This window comes from Bubalus bubalis, chromosome 9, assembly GCF_019923935.1.
Source record: "Bubalus bubalis isolate 160015118507 breed Murrah chromosome 9, NDDB_SH_1, whole genome shotgun sequence".
In the NCBI taxonomy this organism is placed as follows: Eukaryota; Metazoa; Chordata; class Mammalia; order Artiodactyla; family Bovidae; genus Bubalus; species Bubalus bubalis.
In genome coordinates this window covers 81,059,044-81,072,548 of record NC_059165.1, presented here as the reverse complement: position 1 = coordinate 81,072,548, position 13,505 = coordinate 81,059,044, and the positions used below count along the sequence as shown (strand labels likewise).

The 13,505-nt window shown below is 33.7% G+C and overlaps 1 protein-coding gene across 12 annotated transcripts in view; it reads right to left on the bottom strand.

Moving 5' to 3' along the window:
• The window catches only part of CSNK1G3 (casein kinase 1 gamma 3), a 116,576-nt gene that overhangs the window by 18,620 nt on the left and 84,451 nt on the right, over positions 1–13,505 (bottom strand). For 7 of the 12 annotated variants that reach the window (XM_045166599.1, XM_045166606.1, XM_045166604.1 and 4 more), the window contains 2 exons: positions 10,110–10,202; positions 6,419–6,514 (listed from right to left, as the gene is read on the bottom strand). In XM_045166599.1, coding sequence (XP_045022534.1) covers positions 6,419–6,514; positions 10,110–10,202 — 189 coding nt within the window. The remainder of the gene's footprint in view (positions 1–6,418; positions 6,515–10,109; positions 10,203–13,505) is intronic. The other 5 variants (XM_045166608.1, XM_045166610.1, XM_045166609.1 and 2 more) reach the window with 2 other exon arrangements.

The window sequence follows — 13,505 nt, the reverse complement described above, 5'->3', positions numbered from 1 at the left end:
AAAACGAGTGGTCTTTTCTAAACAGATTTTACAAGAAGAAACAAAGACATGATATTAAAAACTGTGTCAATATCTTCTTGGAAACCAAAGGCAATGGATCAAACAAAAATTATTTTTGTAAGCCAACTTTTGAGGAATGATTCCACTTAGGTGACATTTCTAGAATGATAATTCAAACTAGAACATAAGAATCTCTGCAATATTAGTGTTTATCAGGCTAGTTTCTTCAGAGGATGAGATAGTTGGATGGCATCACCAACTCAATGCACATTGGAGTTTGAGCAAACTCCAGGAGATAGTGGAGGATAGAGCCTGGCGTGCTGCAGTCCATGGGGTTGCAAAGAGTCAGACATGACAGAGCGACTGAACAACAACAAATCTAAAAATCACAAATGCTTTGAGGTTTGACATTTCAAAAGAAAATTCAGCTATTTTATAGGATTTTTGTCGTTGCTCTTCTTGTTCTTAAAGAAATTTTCACTGTTATTCCCACTTGATAAGAAACTTAGTGTAATTCTCATTTTAAGAGGTTTAAAAAAAAGGTAACTAGGCTACCGTTTTACTCTCACAATATCCGAGTTAAATGGGAGGCAGTGGGCAAAAAGCCTGTAGCTAAGTGAGGGCGAAAAATAATGGTTCATTTAACACCTGCCTGCCCGGTCTAATTCCAAAGAAATCATTATCATTATTCAGATGTCTTTGTACTGAAGGATGTTAAAATGCCAATTAATTTACTTTCCGAATAGAATGAATTCAAATTCGTTATACTACTATCTTCCTAATTTCTATTTGAAGTTTTGTAAGCATGTTATCAAATGCTCAGTAGAGGCACACTATATTAATGAACTAAATCTTCATCTAGTCAAAAAAATATATTAGAAATACTAAAAAAACATATATTTTACTTAAGACACTCAGCTTTTTCTAGAGGCATCTATAAGAAAGCACACTAGTAAATGAGATACAGTTAAAAGGTTCAACATGACTGTATGAAACCAGCTTTCCAACATATTCTAAAAGCTATAGAAATATAATTAATATTCCAACTAATGACCCAAAGGCCCAGTGATTTTCTCAGTGACTTTCAACATAGAGAAACCAAAATGGATTCTCTATTCAATCTCTGAGTGATCTAATATTCACTTAGACTTAACAGCACTCTATTCTTTGAGTATTCCAGTCTTGCAAGATGTTACTGCAAATGATACTGGAAAAGTGTTAAATTCCTTAACATGAGATATCTGTTTTTCTTTCATTTCCTGGTGACTCAGACAATAAAGAATCTGCGTGCAATGCAGTAGACCCAGGATCAATCCCTGGGTCAGGAAGATCCCCTAGAGAAGGGAATGGCAGCCCACTTCAGTATTCTTGCCTGGAGAATTCCATGGACAGAGGAGATTGGCAGGCTATAGTCAATGGGGTCGCAAAGAGTCAGACATGACTGAGCAACTTCACTTTCAATGTTCAGACTACCAGCCCTTTGCTGCAAAACTCCTATATATCATATCCTAGCTCTCCCTCTCCCCTCCTCGGAGCAGTTCTTAGAGTTACTTAAGATACTGCCTCCAAGCTTGATGTCCTGAAAATTCCCACTCAATAAAACATAACTCTCAACTTTTAGATTGTGAATATATTTTTTAGTCAACAAAATCCCAACCATTCAAAAAGTTTCCTGCCTCTTGTTTTGGGTAGAGCAAGCTCAGTTTACACTATATTCTCTTCCCTACTATATATAGTAGCTATTAAAATCTTTCTTTACTGCCAGAAAAGAAAAAAAAAGAGTATCAAAACAAATGTGTAATGCTGATTTATTCCAATTGTAACTAAACAAGGGATTTCCTAAACTAAAATTAAAAAAAAAAAGAGGAACTGGAAATTATTTATGTAATAAAGGCATGTAACTTCTCTCATTCCACAAACCTCTCTTTTCCAGACTTTAGTACCCCCCAAAAAAATAAGAGAGATGACTCTTATAGTTACTCAATTTTTTTTTCCTTGTTAGGACCTCAGTATTTTCAAAGATTTGACAAAGAAAACTAAACTTGGTTATCTGAAATGTTTTGAAAAGGCCTGCATTAACAATTAGCGTAAAGGAGAACTGACTCAGATATGACATCTATTACTCCTCTGACTTTTAACCACATATGTTTTATCATTTCAAGATATGTTTGTCTGATTCTTTTTCTGTTATCATCACCTGTATCTGCATTTCTGAAGTGATAATAACTAAAATATCAGACTGCTTATTATAACAATTAATATTATTGTTTCATTTCATCAACAGTGCCTGGCTGTAAAAAATATCTGCACCACTTGCAATTCTGCCCTTTCTCCCCAGTGTCACATGGTTCCTTACATGAAAAAAGAAAGGCTGGACGAGCAGAGGACCTTTCCAACAGTCAGAAAGTATGCCACACCAAGTAAAACAGTTCTCTGAGTAGTGCCCTTAACAGCTGTCTTCTTCCCTCTGCTTGCCATGATCTCTCAGCTTTTACAGATCAGATGTTTAGTTAGCATAGAGCTCCATGAACTGTGTTACAGTGAAAAGTTCAACACAGTGGCATTAGAGACTAATACTATCTGCTGCCAGTGGTACATTTTAAAACCTCATTTTGGAAATTCTGATTTGCCAGGTGGAAATCTACCAAAAAGGGTTACTGACCCCTCCCCTTCCCTCAACCCTCATACCCAATTAAATTGTATCTTCTATCTTTCAAGTCCTTTTGTTTCTCTTCATCTCCACTACCCATCATCACTCCTCAACTGTGGACTTTTAAGAGTTGTGGCCCTGCCTTAGACTTGTCTCCCTTCCATTTGGTCTCAAAAGTATCTCTGTAAATGCTAATCTAATCAAGTTACTTCTAATTCTCTTTATGCCTACCCAATACCCTTAGACCAAAACCCAAATTTAATAACAAAACTTTCAGGTCCTTCACAATTCCCCTCCTGTCTGCCTGTCAGTCTCATTTCTCAATACACAATAGCTTGACAGAACTGCATTTAATTCCTCAATCTGTCACTCTCTCCTCCACAATCTTACACACACTTTTCTCTGCCTGGTACACTCCTCTCTTAACCCCTTCCTTCTACCTTCTTCAAATGCTAAGTCCTACTGATTCTTCACTTTGAAAACATGTGAAAAAATAAGAGTATAAATAATATTTTTTTCAGGAAACTTTAACTTGCTAAATCCAAGTTAGATGCTTTTCCTACATATTCTCATAGCACCCTGTACTTTCTCCACTTATCATACCACCTGCTTATTAGCTCTTTCCATTAACTGAAAGCTCCATGGGGACAGACACCATATCTGTTATTCTTTCCTTTATTCAAAGAACCTACTAGCACAGTGCCAAACACGTGGTAAACATTTATATATATTTGCTGAATAATGAAGAGCCAAGAAACTGAAAGTGGTAGGTCTAGGCTTCTCAACCATATTTATTACCAGTGATTCTCAGAGGAGCAGGGGGGGACAGACTTGTACCCCTAGGAAATTTTCCAAATCACATACAAGCCAAGAACAGATTGAAAATACAGACTTCACGATATCTGAATATTATTCTTAATCTCTTAAGTGGGAAAAGTTTATCAAATAGATGGCATTATCCTTCTGATGAGTAAATTAACTGAAGAGACAGAATAAAATTAGATAAATCCCATTTCACAATGCATTCTTTTGGCTACATCTCTATACTTCACTTTTCAGAGATGGATAAAAATACTAGTCAAGCTTCTTAATTTGCCAAAGCAATAGACGATTCTACTATTTAGTACTTCTTTGTCCCAGACTCTATACTACTTTTTCTAAAAGTTCTCACAAAACCATGAATACAGCTATCATTAATATCCCCATGTTATGATGAATAATCTAAGGCAAGAAATTTGAAATTATGCGGCTAACCACCATTAAATCAACTTGGTAACCTATATACCTGACCTATAATATATATATATAATAATTCTGAAAAGATAAGGAGTTCAAATACAGACTCCAAGGGGCATATGTGAGATAGTGAGTGAGGATTTTTCTGTAGGTCGAAAAGGCAAGAGGTGTTCGTATACCAGATAGCAATCTATCTATTTTGTAAATGTATTTCCTGAAAACTATTTGATGATACGCCCTTGGTATTTATTGAGGAAAACTTCTTAATTGCCATGTAAGATCTTTGTCACTCAGTCGTGTCTGACTCTTTGCGACCCCATGGACAGTCCATGGAATTCTCCAGGCCAGAATACTGGAGTGGGTAGCTGTTCCCTTCTCCAGGGGATCTTCCCAACCCAGGGATCAAACCCAGGTCTCCCACACCTTGCAAAGCCAGTGACTGAAACTTTGTCCAACAGGTAGTTCAACAACCACGGAACAAAGAACCTCAAGGCAAATTCTTCTCATACTTGTGTATTAGTAAAAAGATCTTTCTCTTTCTATCTTCCCTTTATCAAATAATGAGAATGAAAAAAACACACTGCTTTCCTTTCTTTCATTCAAAGTAAAATACAGTATTCAATTATTGGAATAATCATATTAGCTCAGATTAAGATACCTTTACTTCCTCTATTATTAATTTTTAAACTACTACTTCATTAGTCCAATTATGCCAGTGTCATAACTTATCAAATTTTAAATTATACATAAATTCAACATTTTTGGATGGAGCAAGATTCACACATGATCTTACTACGCTGCTAGCAAATTTTTCGTGACAGTAAAACTACCTTAATGTTCATCACATCAAGTTAATTCAGGAAGTAACTGAAAAATAGTGTAAAAATTTTTACTCACTTATGTATTTACCCGAATAGTAAAGTGATCACTTACTAAATATTAGAATGAAGTCAGATGCAATCTTTATAAGGCAGAAAAGTTTTAAAGAAATGAGAAATAAGCAGATTTAAAATATATCTTTGACAATATGTGAAAAAATAGAATAAAATACTGGAATGATTAGCCAACAATGAAACTCATTCACCCTTTGACAGTCCAAAGAAATTCCATGAGCCATCTTTAGGAATTCCACAAAGTGGAAAAAAAAAAAAAAAAACTATCGATAAATTTGTGGCATTGGTACAAATCTTAATTGTTATAGATTTCCCTGAACCCTGAGCAAGACACTTGTTATAAAAACACACAACACTTAGAAACACGTAAATGTATACAGATACATACACAATTCAGCTTGTGCTTATGCAAATTAAACATAATTTCCTCAATTAACTTTTCCAATGATATGAATTTAGATCACAAAAAAGTTTTACCTCTCAGGCTCCCTTGCCTCTGAATCCCTCACTCCAAAATTTGACAGCACTACTCAAATTCTTCTGTTAATACATGACTGAAAGTTCCACAGACTACAAAATTCTATAAAAGTTGGTTTCACAATTTAAACTCTAAAATCTAACGGTGGGAAAAACATGATAACTCATAAGATTTAATTAAGAATTGGCTTTTTAAGAGTTCAAATCAAGACAGAATAAAATCCAAGCATAGATTCAGATTAATATATATGAAGAAAAAATATAAATTTGGTAAAATATAACAGAATATTGTTCAAGTTGAAGTATGTGGAGAAAAAAATTTAAAAATAGGTTTTAGACTGAAATGGACTGAGGGAACATTGCTCATCTCAATTACTTTAAGCCAGCATTCAGATTATCTAAACTGACATTTTTCAAAGAAATAAGAGACTCGGTAATCTTTTCCTATTTTTATAATATATATATAAAAGATTAAAATTTAGGGGGGCATTTAAGGGAAGAATATAGTAGCTATCTGTAAATGTATAGAAAAGGGGGGAAAAGGAATACATCAAAAAAATAAGGGACAACTTTAAATTTTTCTAAATACCCAGAAAATAGAGGGAAATGTTTTATAAATATCTGTCCTTGAAATTATTTTCTCCATGTTATACTTTATCCAAATAAAACAAAATATGTCATTGTAAAACTGGGGTCATATTTATTTGACCAGTTAATCAGAAAATACATTCTAAGGACTGAGAATGAAAATGTTAAGATAACTGCTTAACTAAGCTTAAAGGAAGCAAAGTAATGAAAGGATAAGGTATAAAAATGTTCTATTACTTAAAGCATTAAAAAAGACTGAGCTTATTACTGGACAATCAAGTTTAACAGACAGTTCAAGTAATACATTTTATTTTTCTAATCTGTTCTGAGTACAACTTACTTAAATAATGTTGCATGTGCTTGCAAAAATGAACAAAGGCAAAATCTTAGTATCCCTTAGGTGGTCTTGCTAGACCATGTTAATTTTTCTTTTTTGGTTAAATTCAAAGGAATAGAATTATGGAGAGTTCAGCAACAAGTCTTTCATTAGGATAAGAAATCATGCCATGAGTTCCAAAAAGGGTTAGTTGTATAAATCTGGGAAATAATCACTCATGCAAAAATCAGAAAATACCTGTACCGAGCCACCATGTCTGTCTGCTGCAAGGTGAGCTCTCAAATGATGGGGATTTGCCTGCTGGGAGTCCCAAGCTGCCCTGTGGTCTGTCGACTGCCATTTATTTAATGCATGTGGCATGCATGGAAGAAGAAAAACCCAAAATGTTAAACATCGCATCCTTATAATATAGAAAACAAATGTATAAAAGGAAATTCTTAAAACCCTTACTATTCTGAGTCACAGATGCAATTATCTTTGCATAGTGAATGTGGAGAGATTTCAATGAAAATGCTACAATTATGTAATGATCAACCACAAAAATAAAATAGCACCACAGAATTTTAGAAGTGAAAGGACTTTAGATATCATAGACTCCACTCTCTAATTTTATAAATAAAGTTAACAAAAACTAGAGAGGTAAAAATGACACGGTCAAGAAAACACTCCATAAACCATGAAATGTTCTAAAAAGCCATTCACTATATTTTCTTACAATAGAGGTCCCCACTGGTTTTCTGATAAGAAACTACTTCCAGTAACGTTTAAAAAAAAAGAAAAAGACATTACTTAAACAGCCACACTTAAGGTCTCAGAAAACTTAAAAAATTTTCTCTTCTTGCTTAGTACCCTGTTTCTGACTGTGAGGATAATACAAGAAAACAGAAAAGTTCCTTGAAAAATAAGAACTGCTATACAGAATACCAAGAGGATATGACAAAAAAACTTTTTAAGTGACAATCTTTCATATATGAATCCCTTTGTTTCCTTCATCTATTTTTTTCATCTGGTTCAAATTAAGAGACCTATTTCCATGAAACAGGCCGATAATTCTTAAAGATTTTAGATGACCTGGCAAGCCTGTATGGCAATAACCACAAACTAAATAATAATCTACGAAAAGAATTGAGTAACGGCTTAATAGGGACCAATTTCTGTGTTTCAGGAAAATGTGGACAGTACTAACATGGGGGAAGGCATACAATATTTAAGTTTCTATCACATGTTTGGTTCTGCATTGGCTGCTTTATATATGTTATCTCATTTTTGAGACATAAAGTATTATCCTCGTTTTACTGATGAAGACATTAAGACATTAAATACTTCTCTCACATCCCTGAAGTAGCAAATAGTACACCTGGGATTCAAACTGAGAGCCTACTATTTTCCCAACATTACTACCTGGCTCATTACCACAATTACATTATGTTCTAAAGACTTCAGGGCTCTTTTCTTTCTTTTTCAACTAAAGTCAGGAAAATCTTGCCACAAAGTGTCAAGTACACCAGGCTATATGCAGACTAAGAATATCAGTGGCCAGAGAAACCCTTTAGGAGAAGAGATGTTAAAATCAAGTACACACAAAGAATAAGTGTTTTGGCACTAAGCTTCCTGAATTAAATTGTACAATACACAACTACATACTCGGTGGCATAAAATATGTCATCAAAACATTTATGACAATTCTAATGTCCCTTCATTAAATCCTCCAAATTTATCACCAGAATTCAGCTGACTTTTAGGTTAAAGTGAAATAAATTAGATGAGACCATGGGACAGCAGGCAACATTTGGGAATCGTGGCCCTTTTAAGAAGACACCAAAAGCTATGCAACCTCTCCTCAAAATAAACATTTGCATCCACCCAACATTTCCTGTAAAATTTCAGGATCCCCTGAACTTCAACCACTGACTCTAAGTTAAAACTGTTTATCTGGGGATATTACAAAGGTTTCAGACTTTTAAAGAATTAACCTTTCATCTTTGGGGATTATGAACTGTGGGTTTATCACACAACTTAAACTGTTTACTGCATCACAGATAGTTAAGAAATTTTTTTCTAGATATATAATGTTTCTATCATGATAAGAATCTATATATCTAGGTTGCAAATTCAATAAGCTATCGTAAAGGATTTCCTGAAAAAAAAAAATTGATTCCCTACATTTATTGCAAGAAGGACTACATCAACGGAATATGGTTCCCACCCTCAGTGAACTAGCAATGACCTAGCAAGACATATCTGAAACAGGTAGAAAGTTAAAACTTTAAAATATTTAAATTTATTTCAAGAAAAATTTAATTCAACAATAAAAGAAGAGTTTCATTTATTACAATACCTAATAGCTCAAGTAGAGATCCTCACAGAACATGAATTACTGGTCTTGTTCCACATACATTTGAGAAATTAACTGATTTATAAAACACATACTCCAAGTCTTCACTTCTCCCATTTTCTTTCTATTTACAGCATCTTATCAGAGTACTCAAGCTATCAATGTCTTTTAATTTATACTGGAAGTAATTTATATATAAGACCCTTTACTGCCCAGTTTTTCTAAGGCAAAATTATAAAACTAATCTTTTTTAAATTGTCTATATTTTAAAGCATAAAATTATAAATACTTCCTAAATGTAGCATTTTATTTGACTATGATTTTTAGTAAGTTGTGTTTCTTCTTTGATGTCATTTTTTTAACCCTCACCTCAACCCTGATGGAATACAAAATAGACAGCACACTACCCCTCTCCAAAAAGGGTTATAACCGAAAATTCTAAAGATACCGTTTAATTCAAGGTAACAGCAAAAATTCTCTGTCAAAAATGGATTCAGTAAGGTTTCTTTATATAAAAAAGACGAGTGAAAGTGTTGCTCAAAAATTTAACAGCTTCCAATTTATCTTACCCAGAAAATACAACTCTTCAATGAATCTTCTATATCTTGTCTTCAACCTGCTCTCTGCTCCAAACCAACTGCTTATTTCTCCTCAGACATATTCCACATTTTTAAACTTTTGCCTTATATTTTTTTAATGCTCACTCTCTCCAAAATTCTTATTCCTTAGCCCGCCTTTAAAAATTCCATTCATTTTTCATGCTCATCTCAAAAACCACCTTTGCAAATAGATCCTACATATTCCAATGATCCTCTATGGCACTTTATTAATGTATCTCCCATGGTACAGTTTATTCTGCATTGTTATGTAGTTATTTGTGAATTTATTGTAATAATGATAACAGGAACACCAGCCACAAGAGTTGAGACTTAATGAATGCTTACTATATGCTAGTAAGAATTAACATGCGTTATTTCTTTTATAGATGAGAACTGAGGCTTTGAGTGAATGAGTAACCTGCCATATCCAGGTCTGATTGATTCCAGAGGTTCAGTGAGCTCTTAGCCACTTATTACAAAGTCATTTGTCACAGGCTGTATGTTTTTCCTTACTTCTGCATTTCTGCAATGTGGAGAGCAGTAGCTTTCAAATAACAGAACTCAGTAAATAATTTATTACACTGAACTGGACTACAGTTAGAAAGAACAGCTACTATTACAATTCATTCCAACAGGTTATCCAAATACTTCCATTCTAACAGAACAATATTCTCAAAGTTTATACTAACACCACTAATCAGGATTTGTGATTAAACAATTTTAATGTGACCTTTAGGGGAAATAGCCTATGCATTGAAAATATGTGCATTTTTATCCTTAATATGTCTGTATATGGTCTGTTTTCTAGAAGAAAAGGACATGTATTTCAATCATTCAATATGTATATGTAAGTATGTATACACACATGTGCAAACACATGCACAAATTATAAAGCTGTCATCTGGGCATGATAAAACACCAAATACATTTATAAACAGTGAGAAGGTAACACAGAAATAAATCAAGACAGTTCATATCTAAAAGGACAGCAAACCTGATTTTTGGATTGTATCTTATCTCTGTGGGGATGTGCTTCTCTGTTTGATGACAGAGCAGGATCTTGCTGAACTGCACCCACTGGAGTAGGCTGCGACACAATAACAATTAGCATCAATGCATTCTATTTCAGAAGTCTTATTTAAAATTATTTAGCACCTTAAAATAATAAAAAAATAATAAAAGATGATATTACATAAAGCCTTAATTAAGAAAAGGTATCTTCCCTAAAATAAGTTGTTAAATATATCAAATTAAAGCAAAGAAATTATAACTACTATTTAAAGTAGCTTCAAAATATTTCAATAGTTTATCAAGTATTTATTTTTATATCAACAAAAGACCTTTTAATGTTACCATTACGTTTTAGGTTAATTCTTATTAAAAAAAACAAAATGTATTTGTTTATGCCTCTCATTTCCAAAGCCAATATATAAACATAAAAAATTATTCTATGAAAATTAAGGGAATAATTTTTTAAATAAGATAATAAAATTGGTTACTGTCAATATTTTAACTCAGAAGACTTTTATAAAATCTAAACTATCAAATATAATTCAAAATTTCATAATAAATGCATTAATCAAAGTTTATTCAGGTTTGCATTTTAGATACAATATGTATTCAAATCACTTTGGAGCTAAGAAAAATACAGATTAAACATTTAAGTAAGTCAATTGTTCGAAAGTACTTGAACCTGAGAGCTTGGTAGTTCCAAATATGGACAAAATTTGGTATCAGCGAACTGAAATTAAAGTAAATTTTGTAAGACATTCTTATTTATTTAAAAAGAAGACTAGTGAGAATAAATATTTGATTTTTTTTAAGTCATCTCTTCAAAGAAAGAACTTAATGTTGTGTTCATTTAAGTAACGACACTAATCCCACAGTTATGATCAAGACAAATTTTTTGGGCAGTTTTTATAGTTAAAAAAACCTAAAGTTGCTCTGATACCTAAGTATCAGTCTATTGCAAAATAACCTAAAACTGCTAGATTAATTAAAGTATACTCTAAAATTACAAATATCTTGAGCAATGACTAAAGAAAAAACTAGCTGATCTTTTAAAGTAGTCACTAGAATACTATATTTTTAAAAAGTATGTTTGATATTAAGAACCAAATCAAAAGTAAAACATTCAAAATAACCCATTACTCTAAAAAGCAGACTCCAAATTCTCCATTCTTACAAAACTCAAAGAATGAATCCTTTAAAAATTATTTATTCTCAATCCTAAAATGTATATGGAACCACAAAAGACCCTGTCTAACAATCTTGAGGAAAAAGAACAAATCTGGAGGTATAACACTCCCTGACTTCAGACTATACTACAAACTTGCAGTAATCAAATCAGCAGTACTGGCTTAACGACAGACGCATATGTCAACAGAAAAGAGAGCTCAGAAATAAACCCACATATGTATGGTCAATTAACCTAATTAATCTATGACAGAGGAAGCAAGAATATACAAACAAGAAAAGACAGTCTCTTCACTAAGTGGTGCTGAAAAACTGGACAGCTGTGTGTAAAAGAATGAGATCAGAACATATCCTAACACCATATACAAAAACACACTCAAAACGATTAAAGACCTTTATGTATGAGACCACAAAATTCCTGGAAGAAAGCATAAGTGAACACTCTGACTTAAATTGTAGCAGTATTTTTTTGGATCTGTCTCTTAACGGTAGAAGAAACAAAAGCAAAAATAAACAAATGGAACCTAATTAAACTTTAAAGCTTTGACACAGCAAAGAAAACCATCAACAAAATGAAAAGACAACCTACTGAATATATTTGCAAATGATATTACTGAAAAGAGGTTAATATTCAAAATTTATTAACAGCTCATACAGTACCAAAAAAACAAACAACAAATAAGCAGATCTGAATAGTTTTCCAAAGAAAACACACAGATGGCTAAGAGATACATGAAAAAATGTTCAATATTACTAATCATCAGAGATATTAAAATCAAAACCATAATGAGACATCATTTCACACTTGTCAGAATGGCCATTATTAAAAAGACACGAAATAACAATTGTTGGTGAGGATATGGATAAAACGGAACCCTTGTGCACTATTGGTGGGAATTTAAATGAGTACAGCCACTATGGTAAACATTATGAAGATTCCTCAAAACACCAGAAGTATAACTACCATATGATCCAGCATTACACCTCTGGGTACATATTCAAAGAAAATGAAAAAAGTAATTCAAAAGGTTTATACACCTCAATGTTCAAAACAGCATTATATACAACAGCCAAGATAGAGAAGCAACCTAAGTGCCCAGCAGCAGATGAATGGACAAAGAAGACATGGAGAGGAGCTTCCCTGGTCACTCAGTGGTAAAGAATCCACCTGCTAATGCAGGAGACATGGGTTCAATCCCTGATTCAGAAGATCCCACATGCCTTGGGGCAACTAAACCTGAGTGCTACAACTACTGAGTCTGTGCTCTAGAGCCCACGTGCTACAACGACTGAAGCCTGCAAGCCCGAGAGCCAAGAAAAACCACTGCAATGAGAAGCCAGCACACTGCAGCTAGAGATAGCCCCTGTTCTCTGCAACTAGAGAAAAGCCTGCACAGCAATGAAGACCCAGCACAGCCAAAAGTAAAAAGATTAAAAAAAAAAAAAAATTTTTTTTTAAAGAAACGTTAAGGAAGAACTATGGACGGAGGTTTGGGACACTGTACAGGAGGCAGGGATCAAGACCATCCCCAAGAAAAAGAGATGCAAAAGGTAAAATGGTTGGCTGAGGAGGCCTTACGAATAGTTGTGAAAAGAAGAGAAGAGAAAGGCAAAGAAGAAAAGGAAAGATATACCCATTTGAATGCAGAGTTCCAAAGAATAGCAAGGAGAGATAAGAAAGCCTTCCTCAGTCATCAATGCAAAGAAAGAGAGGAAAACAACAGAATGGGAAAGACTAGAGACCTCTTCAAGAAACTCAGAGATACCAAGGGAACATTTCATGCAAACATGGGCACAATAAAGGACAGAAATGGTATGGACCTAACAGAAGCAGAAGATATTAAGAAGAGGTGGCAAGAATACACAGAAATACTATAAAAAAAATCTTCACATCCCAGATAACCACAATGGTGTGATCACTCACCTAGAGCCAGATATCCTGGAATGTGAAGTCAAGTGGGCCTTAGGAAGCATCACTACAAACAAAGCTAGTGGAGGTGATGGAATTCCAGTTGAGCTATTTCAAATTCTAAAAGATGAAGCTGTGAAAGTGCTGCACTCAATATGCCAGCAAATTTGGAAAACTCAGCAGTGGCCACAGGACTGGAAAAGGTCAGTTTTCATTTCAATCCCAAAAAAAGGCAATGCCAAAGAATGCTCAAACTACCTCATAATTGAACTCATCTCACACGCT